Source organism: Dasypus novemcinctus, chromosome 3 (assembly GCF_030445035.2).
Source record: "Dasypus novemcinctus isolate mDasNov1 chromosome 3, mDasNov1.1.hap2, whole genome shotgun sequence".
NCBI lineage: Eukaryota > Metazoa > Chordata > Mammalia > Cingulata > Dasypodidae > Dasypus > Dasypus novemcinctus.
In genome coordinates, this window is record NC_080675.1 from 14,757,264 (window position 1) to 14,773,301 (window position 16,038).

The window sequence follows — 16,038 nt, forward strand, 5'->3', positions numbered from 1 at the left end:
GAGGTCCACAAGGGAGGTCCGAGGTTCAGTTCCCCGTGCTTCCTGGGAAAGGCAAGCAGACAACGAGCCGAAAGACAAGGGAGCCATCTGGGGTGGGGGAGGGGATTAAATAAATAAATAATCTTTTTAAAAAAACCAACTCTCATTGGGGAGTGGATGAAGATCAGTGGTTGAGTGCCTGCTTCCCATGTACGAGGTTCAACCCCCAGCACATCCTAAAAAAAAATTAAAATGGTGAATTTTATGTTATGTGAATTTTACCTTAATAAATAGAAATTATTTCTTCTCACTAAAGTAAGCAAACAAATAAATAATAGTGTGGGGGTGGGGAGGAAAATCTGTGTTCCTCAAAAATAACAGTGTCACAAAAGCCAAGGCTAAAGAAAAATCCCAGATTAAAAGAGGTTAAACACACAAGGTCCTTGACTGGCTCCCAAGCTGGAGCAGAGTAAAGGCTATGAAGGACCTTATTATAAAAGATCACTGATCGTGTGGAATGTGGACAGATTAGACAAAAATATTGCGTCGATGTAAACTCACGCAGTGGACAACTGCACTTGTGGTTATGCGATAGTATATCTCTACTTTTAGGAAAGATAAAGGGTCACAATGTATATATAACTTACCCTCATATGATTCAGTTAAAAAAAATGAATGTATTGAAGGAGAGAACATATGATCAAGCAAAATGTTAATACACAAAGCACAGGGGATGGCCACTAAGCTTATGTACTGTTTTATTCTTGCAACTTTTTGAAGTTTGAAATTATTTCCAAGTAAAAGAAAAAAAAAAAATTAGCTACAGAATTCTTGGTTTCAAACAAAATCCCAGGTGGTGCCCTGGGTGTAAAGCGGGCCCTAGCAGGGCGGTCGGGGGGGAAGGCAGCGAGGGGCTCTGCCTGACCCGTGCCCCTTTTGGGGCCCCTGGGTGCCTCACGGAATCTGACTTGGAAACCACAGAGCAGGCTCTGCCTCTGCATTTTGGGGAACACGGTGGAGAGGCCGCCATTCCCACGTCCCGACTGCTATGGAAGGCTCATCCTCACAACAGCTGTAGCAGTTTGATATGGTTATGAATTCCAAAAATAGATATTGGATTATGCGTGTAATCTGGTCTGTACTTGGCGTGATTAAGTTATGATTAGGCCTTGATTGGGCCATGTCAATAGGGGACCCCACCAAGGGGTGGTGACTCACAGATAAAAGGCACGGCAAAGGACAGAGTGGAGGGTTTTTGATGTTGGCGTTTTGATGTTGGAGTTTGATGCTGAAGCCTTAAAACTGGAGCCCCAGGAAGTAAGCACACAAAGGAAAGAGAAGCAAGCCCTGGGAAGAGAGGAAGCCTGAGCCCAGGAAGAAGCAAGCCCTGGGAAGAAAGGAACCTTGAACCCAGAGAGAAGCAAGACCCTGGAAGGGAGGAACCCAGGAAGCCTGAACTCTCACAGACGTCAGCAGCTATCTTCCTCCAACACGTGAAAATAGACTTTGGTGAGGGAAGTAACTTATGCTTTATGGCCTGGTATCTGTAAGCTCCTACCCCAAATCAATACCCTTTATAAAAACCAACCAATTTCTGGTATTTTGCATCAGCACCCCTTTGGCTGCCTAATACAATAGCCCTGAGAGAGGAGTTCCTAGCCCCATTGCACAGATGAGAAAACTGAGGCCCAGGCAGCTAGGTAACTCCTTGAGCACTTACGCGGTGCAGGCGCTGTGCTGGGGGCTCCCCTACCTGCACCCCAACCCAAGAAGCAGCTCTTCTCACCCCCACTTTATACACATGCGGAGGCTTGCTGAGGTCAGCGGGTCTAAGGCTACAGCACCGAAGCCGGGGCTCCGCCCCCCAGGGAGCCTGCTTCCTGCCGGGTGGAGAAGCTGAGGCTCCAAGGGGGACAGCCTGGCCTGCTAGGGCCACAGATGAGATGAGGAGCCCCTGGACTCCCAGTCCAGTGCTTGCCCGGGGTGGGAAGGGGGGCATGCTGGCAGCTCCCTGGGGAGAAGCACATCTGTTCTTGGCGGGGATTCGTTGCCCCTGGCCCGGCCTTCAGGGCTCTGAGTCTCCCTGCCTGAGTCGGTTCTGAACCAGCAGCGAGATTCCAGCCTCCCTCCTGCCGATGGCGCCTCTGGCCCCCGTTCTGCTCTCTCTGCCACGCCGCTGCCTTTCTTGCCTCTCCCTCTCCCTCAAGAGCAGCCGTGCCCATCCCCATTCCTCACTCTCCTCTCTCCGATAGCTTTTTGGTAAGCAAACTCGTTGGCTCCCCTCGCAGCGTGACTCTGCAGCTCTTCCCATCAAGGGGTGGGGGGTCTGGGCTGGCCTTGGGCCGTGTTTGTCCCAGGAAACGCATCAGGGTGACGTGGTACCAGGCCAGGCCTGGGCCTCCGTCTGAGCACGTGCTGCCCTGGGCCTGCTGGGACCCCTGCCCAGGCAGGCTAGCCTGCTGGAGGATGGGAACCACTCGGGTCCGGCACCCATCCTGGGGCGACATGGGAGCAAGGCCAGCCTAGACCAGCCAGCCTCCAATCGGCCACCTCGGACCGCAGATCCACGAGCGAGCCAGCAAGCGTGGGTGCAGCTGCGCAGCCACGCCGAGGACACGTGAGCGGTTATCCACGCTAACCGAGACGGCTGCTGTCTCCTTAGTCATCCAAGGGCATGGCAGGGGCTGCCTCCCTTATAGCCAGGGCTCCTCCCGTCCCAGGCCGCAGGTGACCCCGGCAAGTGCCCAGGAGTCTCACCTCCCAAAGGCTTCTCTCCTCCGGTGCCAGGCATCCTCGGCAGGGGTCACGGACCCTCGCGACCCCCCAGCCCTCGGCCTGGGGAGAGCCCCCCGTCCCTGGCCGCCGCCTACCTGGGTTGCCGAGGGCCATGGAGTCGTAGATGAGCTTGCAGGTCTTGAGCAGGATGGCGATCTTCTTCTCGGGTGAGTAGGTCTTGTGCATGGTGGCGAACTTCTGCAGGATCTTCTCCATGGTGGGCACCTCGGGCACGCTGGTGGTCACGCCCAGGTCGGTGGTGGTGGTGGCCAGGACCACCAGCTGGTTCTCCTTGAGCTGCTGCAGCGAGCCGTCCTTGCTGTGGATCTCACGCAGGCAGGAGTTGATGGCTTCTTTCAGGGGCTTCAGGACACACTTGTACAAGGCGGACTCCACAATCGCTTCTGTGGGCGGGCAAGAGTGGGGAGGAGGGTGAGGAAAGTGTGGCCGTCCCCACCCCCAGCTCCCAGCCCCACGTGGTCATGCTCGGTGACTCTGACCCACGAGACAGTGTGGTCCCCTCAACAGAAAGCCATGCTACGAAGACGCTGGCCCAGGAGACTCCTGGACAGGTGCCTTTTACAGGATGTAGGGGGCAACACATCTTCAGAGGGCACCATTTGCATTAGAGTTGTGCAGTGAACAACCTGTGCAGCTGTATGCTGAGGGCCTGGGTGTCTGGTAAATGTTGGGTGGAATCATTCTTGAAGTCTCTCTTTCTTTAACTTTGTTTTTTTAGCAAAATTTTTTATTGTCTTTTTTAAAAAAGATAAATAAATCACACAAAACGTTACATTAAAAAAACATAAGAGGTTCCCATATACCCCCCTCCCCTCTCCCCGATCTTTCTTTAACTTTCTAAATCCATTTGATTCTAGTCTCAAAATATAGTATGTCCAGAGCCTGACTTCTCACTACTTCCATGACCACCACCCTGACCCGGGCCCCCGTCTTCTCTTGCCTGGGTAACTAGTGTCCTCTTGACCTGGCCCCTTGATAGAACATGCAGCGTAATCTCGCTACGACATGTAGAGCAAGACCTTCTTCTGCTCTGAACCCTCTAATGGCTCCCATCTCACGTACCATAAAAGCCAAAATCTTCCCCGAGGCCTGCAGTGCCCCACCCCCCCTGACCTGGCCCCATCTCTTCTTTTTTATCTATCTATCTATCTATCTATCTATCTATCTATCTATCTATCTATCTATCTATTTTTTTATTTCTCTCCCCTTCCCTCCCTGTCCCAGTTGTCTGTTCTCTGTGTCTATTTTGCTGCTTCTTCATTGTCTGCTTCTGTTGTTGTCAGCGGCACGAGAATCTGTGTTTCTTTTTGTTGCATCATCTTGTTGTGTCAGCTCTCTGTGTGTGCAGCACCATTCCTGGGCAGGCTGAAATTCTTTTTGCACTGGGCGGCTCTCCTTCTGGGGCGCACTCCTTGCGCGTGGGGCTCCGCTACGCGAGGGACACCCCTGCGTGGCACAGCACTCCTTGCGCGCATCAGCACTGCGCATGGGCCAGCTCCACACGGGTCAGGGAGGCCCGGGGTTTGAACCGCGGACCTCCCATGTGGTAGACAGACGCCCTAACCACTGGGCCAAGTCCACGTCCCCCCAACTCTTCTTTATCTTCACTTCCTTGCCTGCTCCCCTGTGCTCATGCTGCTCCAGCCCTCTGGCCTCCTTGTAGTTCCTCCAACCTGCCAAAGCTGCTCCTGCCTCAGGGGCCTTCACATGTGCTATTACCTTTGTCTGGAGCAGTCACCTCACAGATATCTGCATGGTTTGCTCCTTCACTGTTCAAATGTCATCTTATCTGGGGAAGCGGATGTGGTTCCACTGATAGAGCGTCCACCTACCATATGGGAGGGTCCAGGGTTCGATAACCAGGGCCTCCTGACCCATGTGGAGAGCTGGCCCATGCGCAGAGCTGCCACACACAAGGAGTGCTGTGCTACACAGGGGAGCCCCCACATGGGGGTGCCCCACGTGCAAGGAGTGCTGTTCCACACGGGAGAGCCCCCGCATGGGGGTGCCCCACGCGCAGGAGTATGTCCCGCAAGGAGAGCCGCCCCACGTGAAAAAAGCGCAGCCTGCCCAGGAGTGGTGCTGCACACATAGAGAGCTGACGCAGCAAGATGACGCAACAAAAGGAGACAGTTTCCTGGTGCCGTGGAGGGTGCAAGAGGACACAGAACACACAGTGAGTAGTGAGTGGACAGAGAGAGCAGACAACAGGGGTGGGGGAGAGAAATAAATAAAATAAAATCTTAAAAAAAAAAAAGTCATCTTATCCGATAGGCCATCCCTGATCATCTAGTGGAATGGGAACTGGCAAGCTTTGATCTCACAAGAACCCCACGATATACACGGTATTCTCCCCATTTTGCAGATGGACCAACTTAGGCTCTGATGGGGTGGGTCACTCAGCTAGTTGGAGCCAAAAGAGGATTTAAATCCATGTCTACCTGACTCCAAGGTGACAGACAGCTGCTTTGGGTGACAGTTGGGAATGTTCCCAGGAAGCCTCCTTGGCTCTGCCCTGGTCCCCAGGAGAAGGGTCTGGGCCAGGGGAGGTCCAAAGCCACGTCCCTGTTGGGGCAGCACGGCCACACCTGAGCCGCCTTCTCCCTGGGGGCGGAGGCAGGCTCCTGCCCCCATGGCTGAGTCTCTGGAGGGGCCCAGGCCACCCTGCCCTGACCAGGCAGGCCGGGCGTTGGCCCTCCTGGGTCCCCGTCTTGCTGTGCCCCCTTCTTCTGCTTCTCCAACCCAGGAGAACACGCAGCTGCCCTTGTCCCCCTCACCCTGTGCTGCCAGGCCTGCATCTCGTCCTCCTGCCCCTGGAGCCTTCTGCAGCCAGGGGCATGGGCCTCTGGGGCAGGGACTTGCGTTTGGCCCCACCGCTGCCCCTGACTCCTGGATGACCCTGCCAAGTCACTCCCCTTCCAGTATCTGTTTCCTCATCTGCAAAACAAGAGGGTTGCGGCCCATGCTCTCGGGGCTCCCGGCCCTCTCTGAAGGCATGTGCTTCCTCTCTTCAGATTCCAGTGTCCATGTGCTCCTTGTGACTTCATTCCCTAAGAAAATCCCGGGGGTGGGTCCCACCTGGCCTATTAAGTGCTTTAGGCTCCTCCCCAGTGGAAGTGAGTGCACGGGCAGAGCTCGCAGGTGAGGGGCAGTCAGGGGAGCGGCGAGTTCCCGGGAAGCGGCAGGTGGCCTGTGTGGGAACCCTGGCTCTGCCCCAGCTTTCTGCGTGACCTTGTCCAGGTCACTCACCCTCGCTGAGCCGTGGTTTCTTGGGAACAGTAGCCCAAGCCCATTGGGTGTGGCTCACGGTCACCGGGCTGAAATGTCCATTGCTGGGAATGGGACCATTACTGTTGTGGCTTTGCCCCCTTCCCCTGGACACCTTCCTCCTGCCCCGTCCTTGCAGCCCAGCCCAGCAGCCGCCCTGTCCCTGCCGGGCTGGATTCTCAGTCTGGCCACTCTTGGCCCCCAGGTACCGGAGACAAAGTCGGCCTTGACAGTGGCCTGAGGGCAGGTCCACAGCCTGCCTGGCCGGCCCACCCTGAAGGCACGACTGATGCTCCCTTGCCCGTGACCCCACCCTGAACCAGGCCACCCAGCCAGCCTCCTGCCTGTCTCCCTGCCTCGCCCCCCTCCTCTCTGCCCTCTGCTCACCGCACCCTTCAGGGTTCCATCAGCTCCAGGCCAAATCCTCAGCCTGATTTCCACAGCCCCTGCCCACCCCCCATCCACACTGCTTGCTGCCCCTCCCCGTAAAGTCCTCCCACTACTGTCCCCAGAGCATGGTGACCTCTTCCTCCTCCTCTACGCCCACTCTTACTAAACGCCCCATGCTGGAAGGCCGGCTGACCACAGCTTCCTCTGGGCGCTCTGACCCCAGTAAGCCCCTTCCACGCATTCCCTGCCTGGGCAGTCCCCGAGCTCAGGCTTGGACCTCAGGGGTCCATCCCGGCACTGCCGATGGTGCCCAAGCATTTACCTTTAGCTCACGCTTCTTCCCAGAACTAGTCTCTCATCTCACCAGCCGACTCGACATTCCACCTGGGTGTCCCGCAGGCGCCTCTCGCCTCCTCCACCCAAAACCAGGCTCCTGGGCTCCCCAGAGCCCCCCAGCAGCTGCCTTCCCCACTGACGCCCCATCTCAGCATAAGGCACCTGCATCCTTCCCGGGGTTGAGGACATTGTGGGGACACACCCAGCCTCCTCTGTCTCCCCCTAGGTCCAGCCTGTCAACCAATCCTGTTGGCCCCAACTTTGCAACAGACCCGGGATCTGGTCGCTTCTCACCACTTGCCCTGCCTCCTGCCTGGTCCGAGCCACGTCGTCACGGGTTTGATTACGGCAGTAGCTGGCGCTGCTCAGTTGGACCTGAGGTCGTTTCAGTCTTGGGCTCAGACTCTCCCCAAGTGAAAGCCGAGGCCTTGGCAGAGGCCACCATCCCCGCAGGACCTGTCCTCACGGGCCCCTGGTCTGCGTCCACCTTACTCTATAACCGACAAGCTCTTCCTGCTTACTGCCCCCTCCCCCGCTGGAAGGTGAGCTCCGCTAGGGCAGGGGTCTTGACTGTTCTGCTTGCCCCCGGCACGGAGGCACCGTGTGGCGCCGAGGGTGCTGAGGCTTTGCTGAAGGCCACCGCCTGCCTCCTCGGCTCACTCCCGGGGTGGGGGCCCTCAGGGCTGCTGCCGAGTCAGCGACCTGGTTGGTGGCGTGAACCCTAGGCTGCTCTGGAGGGCGGGCCCTGCACACCCCCTGCAGTCTCTCTCCCTGCAGGTCATGCCCGCCCAAGGACGGAGCTGGCCTGCGATCTGAGCTCCACCTCCCCAACACCCAGCCTGAAACCCCACCATGCATGCTTTCGCCTTGCAAGCATCGGGTTTCAGGAGTCCATTAGCAAGACCCAACAGTCCTGGGGAGCTAGTGCCTTATGCTCTTTTCCCAAGAAACATCTGCTGTGAATCAACCACGACCACACTGCGGGGCCCTGAATGGCCCCTCTGGGGTCCAGCACTGACCCTTTAATTGGTGGGTGCAGGGAGAGGGCTGGGGGGTCCCTGGGACACTTGCAGGGCTGGGGGGCAATGACGATTTACCAACTGGCTCAGAAGGAGTTCAATGTTTTGACAGCCAGGTGGGCACACCGCTATGATCCGATGGAAAGTTTTTTAACACTTACATATGCGTGCAACTGATTGCAAGGTAAAATGTAGTTCTCACTGGGAATCACAAGCAAAAAAAGTTGGACAGTGCCCAGCTTAGAGGTCAAGGGGAGGGGAAAGGGGAAGCTGGGGGAGGGCTGCTTTCGAAGGGGGCGGCCAGAGCCGCAAGCTGCCTTAGATGAGCCTGCGACAGGGGTTTGGGGTGCACGTGACTTCTGAGGGGTGCGCTCTCAGGAGAAAGGAGTGGGGGGAGCAGGCTGGGGCCTGAGCAAGTACGGGGGGCTCAGTGGGTCCCGGGGGGCCACGGAGCATGAAATGCACCAGCAGTTGGTTCCACCTGGTGGGCTGCGTGCCCCATGGTAGGGAGGACCTGGCAGTGGCAAGGAGGGGAGTGTGGCCAAGATGAAGTCTCTAGAAAAGGGGGCAGTTGTGAGCCATTATCAGCCAACACACACAGGGCTGGGGGTGGGGGGGACTTGCTCCAGCCCGGGAAAGGGGTAGGGCCGGTGTCTACCCACTCGGCCTCTTTTGTCCTAAGTGCCCTAGCTGCCCGCCCCAACCCCGGCCCGCCAGGCACTGACCGAGCTCCTCCTCCGAGTGCAGGGCGGGGTCCACTAGGGCCTTGAGCTCCATGCTCTGCAGCAGGTAGCTCTTGAGCTGCGTCATCATGGTGCGGATCTCCTGCAGCATCTCGGTGCTGGAGGTCTGGCGCGCCATCATCTCCAGGCTGTACACCTTGTAGTCCTGTACCAGGCTGCCGAAGTAGGAGGCCTTGTCCTGCGCCAGCTCCACCACCTTCTTGTACAGCTTGCGGTCGCTGGAGAGGAAGGCCTGGAAGACGCTGGTGAAGGAGACCAGGCTGAGCCGGTGCCGCGCCTTGCCCAGGATCATGGAAGGCTTCTTCCTCACGTGCGGGCCGCCCAGCGGCTCCAGCTCCTCCTCCGTGCTGCTGGTGGAGTAGGAGTCCTGGTCGGTGGCCGAGGCGGGCGCGCCCACGCTGTCGGACAGGGAGGCCAGCGAGCCCTTGAACTCCGGGGAGCTCTGGGCACGGGCCCCGGCCCGGGCGTGGAGGCTCGGCGTCCCGGCGTGGGGGGCGGGGCTGGGATCGTCTTGGGGCAGCCCGGGCGTGGGTTTTGGGGGGGCCGCCTCCTCCGCGCAGGGCTCGGGGCTCTCCACGGGGCTGGGGAGGAGGACGGAGGCCTGCTGCCGGGAGATCCGCTTCTTCCTGGGCGGCGGGACGGGGGGCTGCTTGACCTTCCTGGGGGGTGCTGGCATGCCGCCCGGTCCGCCCGCTTTGGGCTCTGCTTCCTGGCCTTGCTCCGTGGGCCTCTGAGGCCTGTCCCCTGAGCCGTCTGAGGTCCCCTGGGGGGGCAGGCTGAGTGGGGTTGCCCTGGCAACGCCCAGCTGGTCCCCCTCTGTCCCTGTGTCCCTGCTGGCCTTCCCCACACTCTGGCCTTCCAGGGACACCCTCTCAGAGACGCGTCGTCTGGGCGGAGGTGCCGGGAGGCTCTTCTTGGCGGGCAGTGGGGGAGTAGGGGCCGGCTGCGGGGGGCTGGGGGCCACCCCTGGCTTCGTCTCTTCTTCCCTGAGGGGACCCAGGCCGGGGGTGGGGCAGGGGAGCCTCTCGCAGGCCGTCATGGGTGACTGGCTGGGGTGGTCTAGGGGGCCTGGGGCCTGGGGTGCAAGGTGGGGGGCTGGCGCCGTGGGTACTAGAGGCAGGGCCTCTGGAGAGTGGGGAGCGGCGCCCACGGCGGGGGAAAGGGGCAAAGGGCAAGCAAGAGCGGGAGCAGGGAGGAGAGGGGCACTGGCGGGGTTGGGGGAGTTGACAGGGGGTGCCGGGCCTGGGGAACTCGGGGGGAGGGCTGGGGGAGGAGGTGGTGGGCGGCGTGGGGCCCACGTGGCAGTGGGCGAGGTAGCGCCAGAGAGGGGCAGCAGCGGGGGCGCAGGGCCGCTTCCAGGGGGTGGCTGGTCGCCGGGGAGGGCACCGTCGCAGTCCTCGATGAAAATGGGGTTCACGAACCACAGGCGGTCGTTTCCCACCGACAGCTCTATTTCACAGGAACAGTCCGCGGGGTGGGCCGTGGGCCTGGGGCCGGAGGCGGGGGCTGCTCCGGGGGCCGGGGACCTCGGGGGCTCGGCCGGGCTCTCGCCTCTTCGCCGGGGGTTCAGCGAGGAGTCCCAGAAGCCTGTGGGGACGGGAGAGGGAGAGGCGGTCAGAGGCGCCAGCGGCGGCGTCCGAGGCGGGGCGGGCCCGGGCGTGGGAGGGCTGTGCCAGTGTTTGCGCCACTGCGCGGGCGGCTGCTCGCCCTCTTGGGCTGTTTTAAACCCCGCTCACCACTTCCTGCCCCACGTGGGGAAGCCCCCCGCCGTCCTCCCCAGCAGCGCTGGGCGAGGCCAGACGGGAACGGTGGGTGCGTTCTGAGCCTCGGAGGGTGGGGCCCCACCGCGGAGGGCGCCCGTGACGCTGGGGGGTGGGTGCCACGGCCCACCTGCTCCAGAGCCAGGCCGGCTGCCGGCTCGGGTGGGAAGGCACGGTGGGGACCAAGGGGTGGAGGGGCTGACGGCTAGAGCCCCTGCACCCTAGCAGGGCCCAGGCCCCCCGACCTTCCTAGGCCCCAGCCGCGTCTACTCTAAAGCGGGGTGACGACAGCACCCACTTGCTAGGAGGACGTGAGATGGCGCCAGGGGCACTGCTTGGTACCCGCAAATCGTTCGCCCGATTTGGCCACTTCCATTGCTGCAGGAAGAGCAGACCTACGGATGGGACCTGACCAGGGGAGTGCCTGGTCGCTGCAAAACCGGTTCGACGCCAGTCCACACTCAGCTGGGGGCCAAGCCGGCTCAGAGAAAAGAGTCTCCTGCCCACTGAGTCAAGCTCCAGCCAAGCCTCTCAACTGGCCCAGCCCTCCTGCACTGGGCCCCTGCCACAGCCACCAAAGCAGGTCCTCTCATGAGGCCTGTCCCTGGTGAGGCATTGTTGGCCAGGACTTGTTTTGGGCAAGGTCAAGGACCATCTGGGATGGTGGACATCAGGAGTCGTGGTGCTCGGGGGTTACCCCTGGGTATCATCGAGAAGCTGACCAACAGGACGCTCTAAGAAAGGGCAGGACGATAGAAGCGTCTGAGAACCATTTCAGGAGGGTGGCAGACCATGCTGAAGCTCGCTCGAGCAGCTCCAAAATGTGGGGAGCAACCTGGAACCCAGGCCTTGTTCAACCTGTTAATCTTAGAGACGGGAAGACATTTAGCCAGGCAGGCCCCTGTCACTGGAGAATTGGGATGGGGCCAGGCCTCCAGCCTCTCCACCGGGTCCTTGGCCTTTGGGAGGGATCTTTCCATAAGAAAACTATCCAAAGTCCCATGAAGGACAATAGTAGGAGCAGACACCCAGGGAGTTTTGCTGGGTGCCAGCCTGTGGGCCTTAGATGGATCCTCTCGTTGGTCCCTGGTCACAAGCCGTGAGTGTAAGTCTTAGTATTGTCTCCATTGCACAGATGAAGGCGAGACACTCAGAGATTCAATAACTCGCCCGGGTCGCTGGGCTGGGATCTGAGGCGGGCCGAGCAGCTCGAGCCCTGTGTGCTCAGCCCCAGCCCCCTACGGCCGGCCCTCGCAGGAACTTGCGACACTTTCCTTCTCCATTGCTCTCCCGGCACCAGCGGATGGCGGGAGCACATGGGCTCTGGATGACGAAAGAAAGGGGACAGCATGAGAGGGCCGAGGGCAGTCGTGTGTGCTCCTTCTCCACGGGAGGCGGTCTCGGGGGAGGCGGGCACTCCCCGCCTTGCTGACCACAAGGACGACCAACCCCCCTGCGGCTCTTTCCACTCTGCAAAGCTGTGTGTGCACATCGGAGCCGGTGGACGTGGCCTGTCTGGCATGGGAGGGTTGTCCGTGAGCTGGACACGGTACGCTTCATGACTGGCTGGGCCTGGCGCTGGTTTCCTTGGGCCGCTCCTGACCCCTCCATGATTTGCTTCACTCTCCCGGGGTTTACACTCAACACACGTTCTGGCCCCAGGAGGGAGCATTTGGAGACTTGCCCTTCACCACCCAGCCCCAGTAAAGTTTTCCTAGCAAGGAAAGCGGGCGGCCAGGCTGACTCGGCAGTGGGCGGGCAGTGGCCCCCAGGTATGCTGCAGCCCCCCACGCCCTCGTCCAGGCTCCCACAAGGCTCTTCCTTCGGATGTGGAAGTCACGGGGTGGACAATAGACAGAACTGCCCACAGTGACGGGACACTCCCCTTCCGTTCTCGTTGGTCCCAGCCACTGCCTGGCCCTCCGAGCCATTCCCCTCCCGCAGGCACGATGCCCGTCGACGGCAGGCCTGGCTTGCTCCTCATTTACAGCCATTTCCAACCCTGGCCTGGCATTCGAGGCCTGTGGGAGCGGCTCCTGCTCATCGTCACTAGTGTCATCTACGGAGTCTCTGCCCTGCTCTGGCTGCTGCTTGTTTCGTCCTGAATGTGTCACTTGCTGCCCCACCTTCGAGTCTCAGCTGATGCCGGTCCCTCTGCTTGGGCGGCTTTTCCCACCCTCTCTGCCTGGCAAACTCCTCCTTCAAGGCCAGGTAAACGGCTGCCTGTTTGCTGGAGCTTCTGTAAATTCAGGCCTCACCGTCCCTCCTCCTGCGGCCCCAGAGCACACGTGGACCGTCGTGACCGCCACCAGGGACTGTGACGCTGTTTGGTTCGTTTCTCATCCATCTGAGGATTTCCAGCTCCTGGGACAGGGCTTAGCACCCAGCAGGCGCTCAGGGCTTGACTCCAGGCTCACGTGAGTGGATGCTCAGCGAGAGGGGGGAGGTGGCCCCGGAGGGTCACATTTGCCGGCAAAGTGGGAATGGCCTGGACCGTGGGAGAAGGTCTGAAGGCAAGTGGGGAAGCAGATCTGGCTTAACGGATAGAGCGTCTGCCTACCACATGGGAGGTCCAAGGTTCAAGCCCAGGGCCTCCTGACCCGTGTGGAGCTGGCCCATGCGCAGTGCTGATGCGTGCAAGGAGTGCCCTGCCACGCAGGGGTGTCCCCGCGTAGGGGAGCCCCACGCGCAAGGAGTGCACCGGTAAGGAGAGCCGCCCAGCGTGAAAGAAAGTGCAGCCTGCCCAGGAATGGCGCCGCCCACACGGAGAGCTGATGCAGCAAGATGACGCAACAAAAAGAAGAAACACAGATTCCTGGTGCCGCTGACAAGAATGCAAGCGGACACAGAAGAACACACAGTGAATGGACACAGAGAGCAGACAATAGGGGGGAGAGAAATTAAAAATAAATAAATAAAGGCAAGGGGCGGTAGAGACGGATGGTGAGAGGGAGAGGAGGGCAGAGCAGCCCGACAGTGGGTGGACCGCCGACCGGCCTGCAGGAGAGTAGGCTCTAGGACTGCACAGGAAAAAGGAACACATTTTCCACGGCTCAGATTTGGATTCTTGGAGCAGATGGGGGTCCTCAGGGAAATGAGCCTGGGGTCTGGGTGTCTCGAGGGCACTGCTTCTCCACCTCCAGGACAGGCCTGAAAGATGCGCCCCGGCAGGCAGGGGCCTCAACGCCTACGGAAGCTGGGACCCGGGGGCTGCATCCTAGGTTCAGCAGGGCCTGCTAGGGAACCACAGTGGCACTGAGGTCTTCATGCTAAAAAAAAACAAAACAAAAAGGAAGTAGGTGACTTTCTCTGCGGCCTGCAGCATGGCAAGGCCAGAGGAGAAGCGGAAGACTGTGTCACGCAATCTGAGGGGTTGGCAAAGCTGTGGGCACCTCTGTCCGATGGCCCCACGCCAAGCCTTGGCACAGCGCCCTGCTCAGCTGCCGGCGTTCCCCTGAAGAGGGCGCTCTGGCCAGCGCCGCCACCCTGCTTGGCTGTGGGTACCTCTGGCCAGGTGTCCACTCCTGCAACACTCAGTGTCCTGGACGGTGCCAGGTGTTAGGTTGTAGGCCCTGAGGACAAAGGGGCCTGAGGTTTCCCTTGGGGAGGCCCAGCCTGGTGGCAGGACAGACAAGGGGACAGGCCAGTGCAGCAAGGAGCTACAGACACCGTGGAAGCAGTGAGTTCAGTGAGTAAATATTTTTGTGGCATCTCAAGGATGAGAGTTGGACAGTCATTCAAGCCCAACTTTCCAATGAATTTTTAATAATATAGGAAAATTCTCATTATATAATGGGAAAGAAAAAGCAAGTTACATCCAAACTAGGAACAGCTATAGAACATATGCCTTTCCCAAACGTTATTTTCAAAATATTAAACACTGGAAGCGGACTTGGCCCAATGGATGGGGCATCTATCTACCACATGGGAGGTCCGCGGTTCAAATCCCGGGCCTCCTTGACCCATATGGAGCTGACCCACATGCAGTGCTGATGCGTGCAAGGAGTGCCCTGCCACGCAGGGGTGTCCCTGCGTAGGGGAGCCCCACACGCAAGAAGGGCGCCCCGTAAGGAGAGCCGCCCAGCGCGAAAGAAAGTGCAGCCTGCCCAGGAATGGCGCCGCACACACGGAGAGCTGACACAACAAGATGACGCAACAAAAAGAAACACAGATTCCTGTGCCACTGACAACAGAAGTGGACAAAGAAGAACACACAGCATATAGACACAGAGAACAGACAACTGTGGGGAGAAGGGAGGGTAGAGGGAAAAAAAAAGATTAAATGTGTACACTGCATAATTGCTTGAGAACCACTGCAGATCTGACCCTTATTTATCACTGCCATCTCTAAAGTCCTTTTGCACTTAGAATGAACTGGATATAGGTTAGCATGCAATATTCCATATGTTGGCTTTGGGGTCCCAATTAACCTGTTAGATCTTGAAGTCCAAGATGACATCCTATACGGCCTGCACTTTCGAGAGTTGTTTTTTTCAAGGCCAAGCTCAGACTTTCTTACATCAGCTCATGGTCAAACATCCTGAGCCATCCCACACGCTGAGTTGGCAGGCAAAGAGCTCCTTTCCAGTCCGTCTCACGGACATCGTCCCTGTCTGAACAGCAGGGCTTGTCCAACTGTTGGGATATTCATTACATGCCACTCATTAAAAAAAAAAAATTAACAGACCACTAGAAGTAGAAAAGTGCTGACATGAATGGAGGCACGTAAGCCTCGGGGACTCGTGACAATTGAGAAATCATCAGGGGGGCTGGAGACCCAAGATGTCTTTTTTTTTTTTTTTTGCTCCCAAGATGTCTTGACCCTTCGTTACACACTTCCTGACTGTGGGCTTTAAGAGAAAAAAGAAAAGTCATAAATATGCTCAAATAAAACAAAACAAACATGTAAGATGCAAAACTGTAGATTCACTTGTGTATGTATATATTCAAGACACGCACACACACACAAGAGACTGGAAGGAAACACCCAAACTCACATCAGTGGTGGGATTATACATCGTCTTCATCCTCATCCCCTTCTCTGGCTTTGTGGGTTAAAAACAAACACACTATAGTTACTTTTATAATGACAAAAAATATAAAAATGAGCACACCCAGGGTATGGCACAGAGTAGGAGAACCTCACTACGCTCTCTCTCCTACAGCAAATCCAGACCCTCTCAAAAGGGCGCCATATTGTCTTTCATCAGAGGCTGGGTGTGTGGCAGGAGAGGGTGTGGAGCTAGAGGCCGTGAGCAAGGCTGGCTGAGGATCAGGTGACGTGCAATGTAGAAAAAAAGAGCACGGGTTCAAACTCAGAAACCCCAAGTTTGAAACCAGGTTCTATCACATCCTAGAGAGGAAAGCTCTTTAGTTTCTCTTTGGATAACAGCTTTATTGAGAAAGAGTTTGCATACTGTACAATTCACCCATTTTAAAGTGTACAATTCAGTGGTTTTTAGTGTATTTATAGAGTTGTGCAGCCACCATCACAACCAATTTTAGAATATGTTTATCACTTCCCCTGCTAAAGAAACCCCATACCGGTTAGCAGTCGCTCCCCAGCTCTCCCCAAGCTCCTAGCCCCTGGAAACCACTAGTCTACTCTCTAATTTACGGGCATTTTTATTCTGGAAATTTCATATAAATGGAATCATACATTATGTGGCCTTTTGTGTTGGGCTTCTTTCACTAGCATCATATTTTCAAGGTTCAGCCATGTTGTTGCATGTATCAGCCTTTCATTCT

The 16,038-nt window shown here is 57.9% G+C and overlaps 1 protein-coding gene across 1 annotated transcript in view; it reads right to left on the reverse strand.

Annotated features, from left to right (window-relative positions):
- RIN3 (Ras and Rab interactor 3) overlaps positions 1-16,038 on the reverse strand; it is a 126,563-nt gene that overhangs the window by 25,842 nt on the left and 84,683 nt on the right. Inside the window, exons 6-7 of the mRNA XM_058292401.2 lie at positions 8,513-10,117; positions 2,850-3,158 (exon numbers count right to left, since the gene is read on the reverse strand). Coding sequence (XP_058148384.1) covers positions 2,850-3,158; positions 8,513-10,117 — 1,914 coding nt within the window. The remainder of the gene's footprint in view (positions 1-2,849; positions 3,159-8,512; positions 10,118-16,038) is intronic.